At 34.6% G+C, this 3,596-nt stretch overlaps 1 protein-coding gene across 1 annotated transcript; it reads left to right on the top strand.

Annotated features, from left to right (window-relative positions):
- Positions 1-250: 250 nt before the first annotated feature.
- Smp_136700 (hypothetical protein) lies at positions 251-2,797 on the top strand (the record flags this gene model as incomplete). Its single annotated transcript, XM_018791808.1, has 2 exons — positions 251-349; positions 2,711-2,797. 2 exons carry the CDS (start codon positions 251-253, stop codon positions 2,795-2,797), a joined length of 186 nt encoding a protein of 61 aa, XP_018645034.1.
- Positions 2,798-3,596: the final 799 nt, after the last annotated feature.

Below are 3,596 nucleotides of genomic sequence, written 5' to 3'. Positions count from 1 at the left end.
TTAGACCTTTAGGTCAAAGGTTCGGGGTGTGGCCCCCTAAGAAAACCACCTGCTTCAGTTTGGGAACCCGGTCAGCCGTGTTCTGATGTCACTGAACTTTTGTGATTGAGACTGCAGATGAGAATAAGGGCTTTGAACTGATCTTCAGTCAGCGACTTCACCCGGAAGCGTTCGCTTTCGGTTACCTACTTTGAATTCGTTTTTAACAGTTACTGAAAAATAACACAGTTGGTATACTATGATTTTCTTCATGGCTACTTATTATCTTCCAGGATCTTTTGAAATTACCGTTAATGGAAATCTTATTTTTTCAAAACTAAAGTGTGGTAGTTTTCCTTCAACAGAAGCCGTGAGTTATCCTTACTTTTTCTACAAGTTAAAAGTGTAAATTTACTTGATTGTTAATTTCTACACATATATTTTGACAGTACGTCTCCCAGGGGAAATTCGATGAATAATCAGAACCGGACTGACGAATTTCGAGTTGTTAATTTTGTCAAGATACCTGGAGATAACACGACTTCGATTTATCTGAACTTTCCAAAATTTCACTTTCGGGTTATTATTTGAGTATTAGTAGACTTGAGTTTAGTGGATTGTATGTTGAGGAAATTATCTTACTTAAAAATTGCTTTCACCAAAGGTTTCCTATTGTTATTGAATCATTGTAAACTACAGAAAGTATTATTGGTTTACCTGAATTTTCAATTTTTCCCAATACTGAATACATTTTACTTAGTCTGGAACGAAGCTAATGATCTTCATATTTTACAGCTAGTGTGAAATTTGTGAATCCATTGATCTTAGAAATTTATTTGTCAGTTTTTTTCCTGAACCATAATGTCATTATTATTATTATTATTTAAACACATAAATATTGGTACAAGGAAGAACCAGATACATATGCCCCACACAAATCTCATTCAATTTGTGTGAGGGCTGTGATACTGCCCAGGTGGCCAAACTGAAGCAGGTGGTTTTCTTAGGGGGCCACACCCGGAGCCTTTGACCTAAAGATGTGATCTACAAGGTAGTGGAGCATCGTGACGAGATGCAGTCCCATGGTAGCCGGTGACCAACGATTGATTCATACGCCATTTGTTCCTTCAGGATACTGGAGTCCATGTGCATCATTGGTTTGGAATGAGGGTTTTCCAACTCCCCTAGGTGGACTCGCCTTGTCCACTAACCCGGTTAAAGCACCGGACATTCGCTTTTCGTCCTCTTAATTTCTTAAACAACAGTAATGCCACGAGAAGGCAGTGAGTAGGACTTCCCTGGTGAGGCTATATACGCGTGGCCATGTGAAAGCATTTCGAGAGGGAGAGCGGATTCTCCCCACTCTCGGCCGTATCAGGGCATTTGGGGGCACCATAATGTCAACATAAGAAGAGGTAGGTAAACAGATAGGATTTTACACAAGTATATTTTTTCTTATAAATTACATAAAATCCTAATGGTAACCAAATAGTCCAAGTGACCGGAAATTCTTGTAGATTCTGTTTGGAATTAGAACGATAAGAGTTTCTCGATAGGTGGTGATCTTGCTCGATCTAATTTTCATGATACTCAATAGGGTATATTTATCGTCATATCTTATTAGTCTAGTTTATGTTTCTATTTTTCACATTGAATCTATCATTTAATTCTATTTAGACACTGTACCTATTATTGTTATTAGCTTAAATATTGAAAGTTTGATTCTATTTCTGATAAACAGAATTGAATTAATAATATTGTTAATGATAATTTTTGTCATCTTGTGGTGGTCGGTATTCGATATTATCTTTAAACTTCGTATATATTGTTCGTCCTGATAACCGTTACTAGATAACGCCACAACGGTGTGTATAAATCAGAAGGCGAATATGAAGGGTCGATTGCGTGTTTATTATTGAACTAGGCACAGATATCCAAAATTACAGGCACGTTAAGGAAGCATGAAATAGTAGTGCCGAAAAACAAGCGATTGAGCGTCCGAGATGAATAAACTAGTGTGCGAATCAGTCAACAGGATTAAAACGTATATATATATATATATATATATATATATATATATATAGTGAAAAGAATGAAACATCGAATCAATTAAGCGACTGATATTAAGGCTCAGTCAGTCAGCTACAGCGTAGGACCAGGCACACATATGCATCCGTCCAAGTTGCCATACCTCGTTAGCACAACAAGATGAACACCGGATTTATAAAAGTAGCTAATTTAGTGGTGGTAGTATATGAAAAATACGTTGTATATAAGGATATAGTATAGGAAGGAAGACAGATATGAAGCAATTTTAATCTTCAGGTTTAAGGGAAGATAAAGAGTGTATACACCGACGCCATTGTGATCGATTCTGAGCCATATCACCTAGAGTCTCCAACCATTTATTACGATAGTCACGCGGACCCCAACCAAGTAATCTGCATCTGCCAACATGGCTCAGACTAGAAGTGAGTGAATTCAAGTACTGATGCCAGGCTAGAAGAATGAATATATGCATAGGCAGTAAGCAATGCTCAAGCATACATATTCATGCACGTGCATCAATAATAAAGTTGCAATAGTATAGATAGGTTGTTATTGTAATCATGACTCCGTCCATTAAATAAGTTAACAAAAAGGGCTTAACCAAATTGTATGTGAGCTATTATAATGTTCTCAGTACATAATCATATGGGAAATCCTTTTTCAATGTTCATTATTTTATTAGATCATTTCTGAATTGATTCGAATTGAAAATGGTGAAACACCTAATGAAGTCATTGAATATGAAACATCTAATTGTAATTTACTTTAAATATCTAATATATAAACATGAAAACTATGACAATTTAATGATGATGTATACAAAGTAAAGTAAAATATTTATTATTAACCTTTGTATATTGATGTGATATTGTCTAGTTTTCATGTCACTTTTTTCTATTCTTCCCTTTTTTTGTTGCTACCATATGGTACTTAATATTATTTAGTACTTAATTATTTAAACTTTTTCTTGTGTGTAAACATATTGTTTGATGAATTGAACAGTGATTAGTAATATAAACGATTATATTTATAATTATTATAATTATTATTATTATTATAATTAATTATAATTATAATTATTATATAAACGATTATCTCTAGTTATGATCTCTGCCTGTAGCTCCTCCGGGGGGGGCTACCGCCAGTCCCAAACCCGGATAAGAGAGGAAGGTTAGGCATGGGGTTAGCGACCCCATCCTGTAGAAATCTAACTCGCTAAAAAAAACACTAACCAGAAAAAAATTATCTTATTACTTGATGTTTCCAGTTCATATATTGGAATTTCGATAAAACGAAGACAAAAAAAGACTGTATGTGTGTGTAGGATCTTTCATCTACTTCAATCAGTGAAAAAACTTGAAGGTTTGAGTGTTTCTTATCTATTACTTGATATAATACAACAGGATATTAATGGAGTTTTTGTTCTCTGAGCTGGATCATTATTATGTGTAAACAGTAAATTGATAATGATATTGTGAATGTTGTAATTGGATTTTTCTCAGATTCCATATTACTAATTACAGTTTTGCATCCATTTATTGGATGCCTGCAGTTTGTTTGTTTGTTTG

Source organism: Schistosoma mansoni (assembly GCF_000237925.1).
Source record: "Schistosoma mansoni, WGS project CABG00000000 data, chromosome 1 unplaced supercontig 0071, strain Puerto Rico, whole genome shotgun sequence".
NCBI classification, from domain to species: Eukaryota; Metazoa; Platyhelminthes; class Trematoda; order Strigeidida; family Schistosomatidae; genus Schistosoma; species Schistosoma mansoni.
Note: the sequence above shows the minus strand (reverse complement) of the source record. Positions and strands in the feature narration are given on the sequence as shown.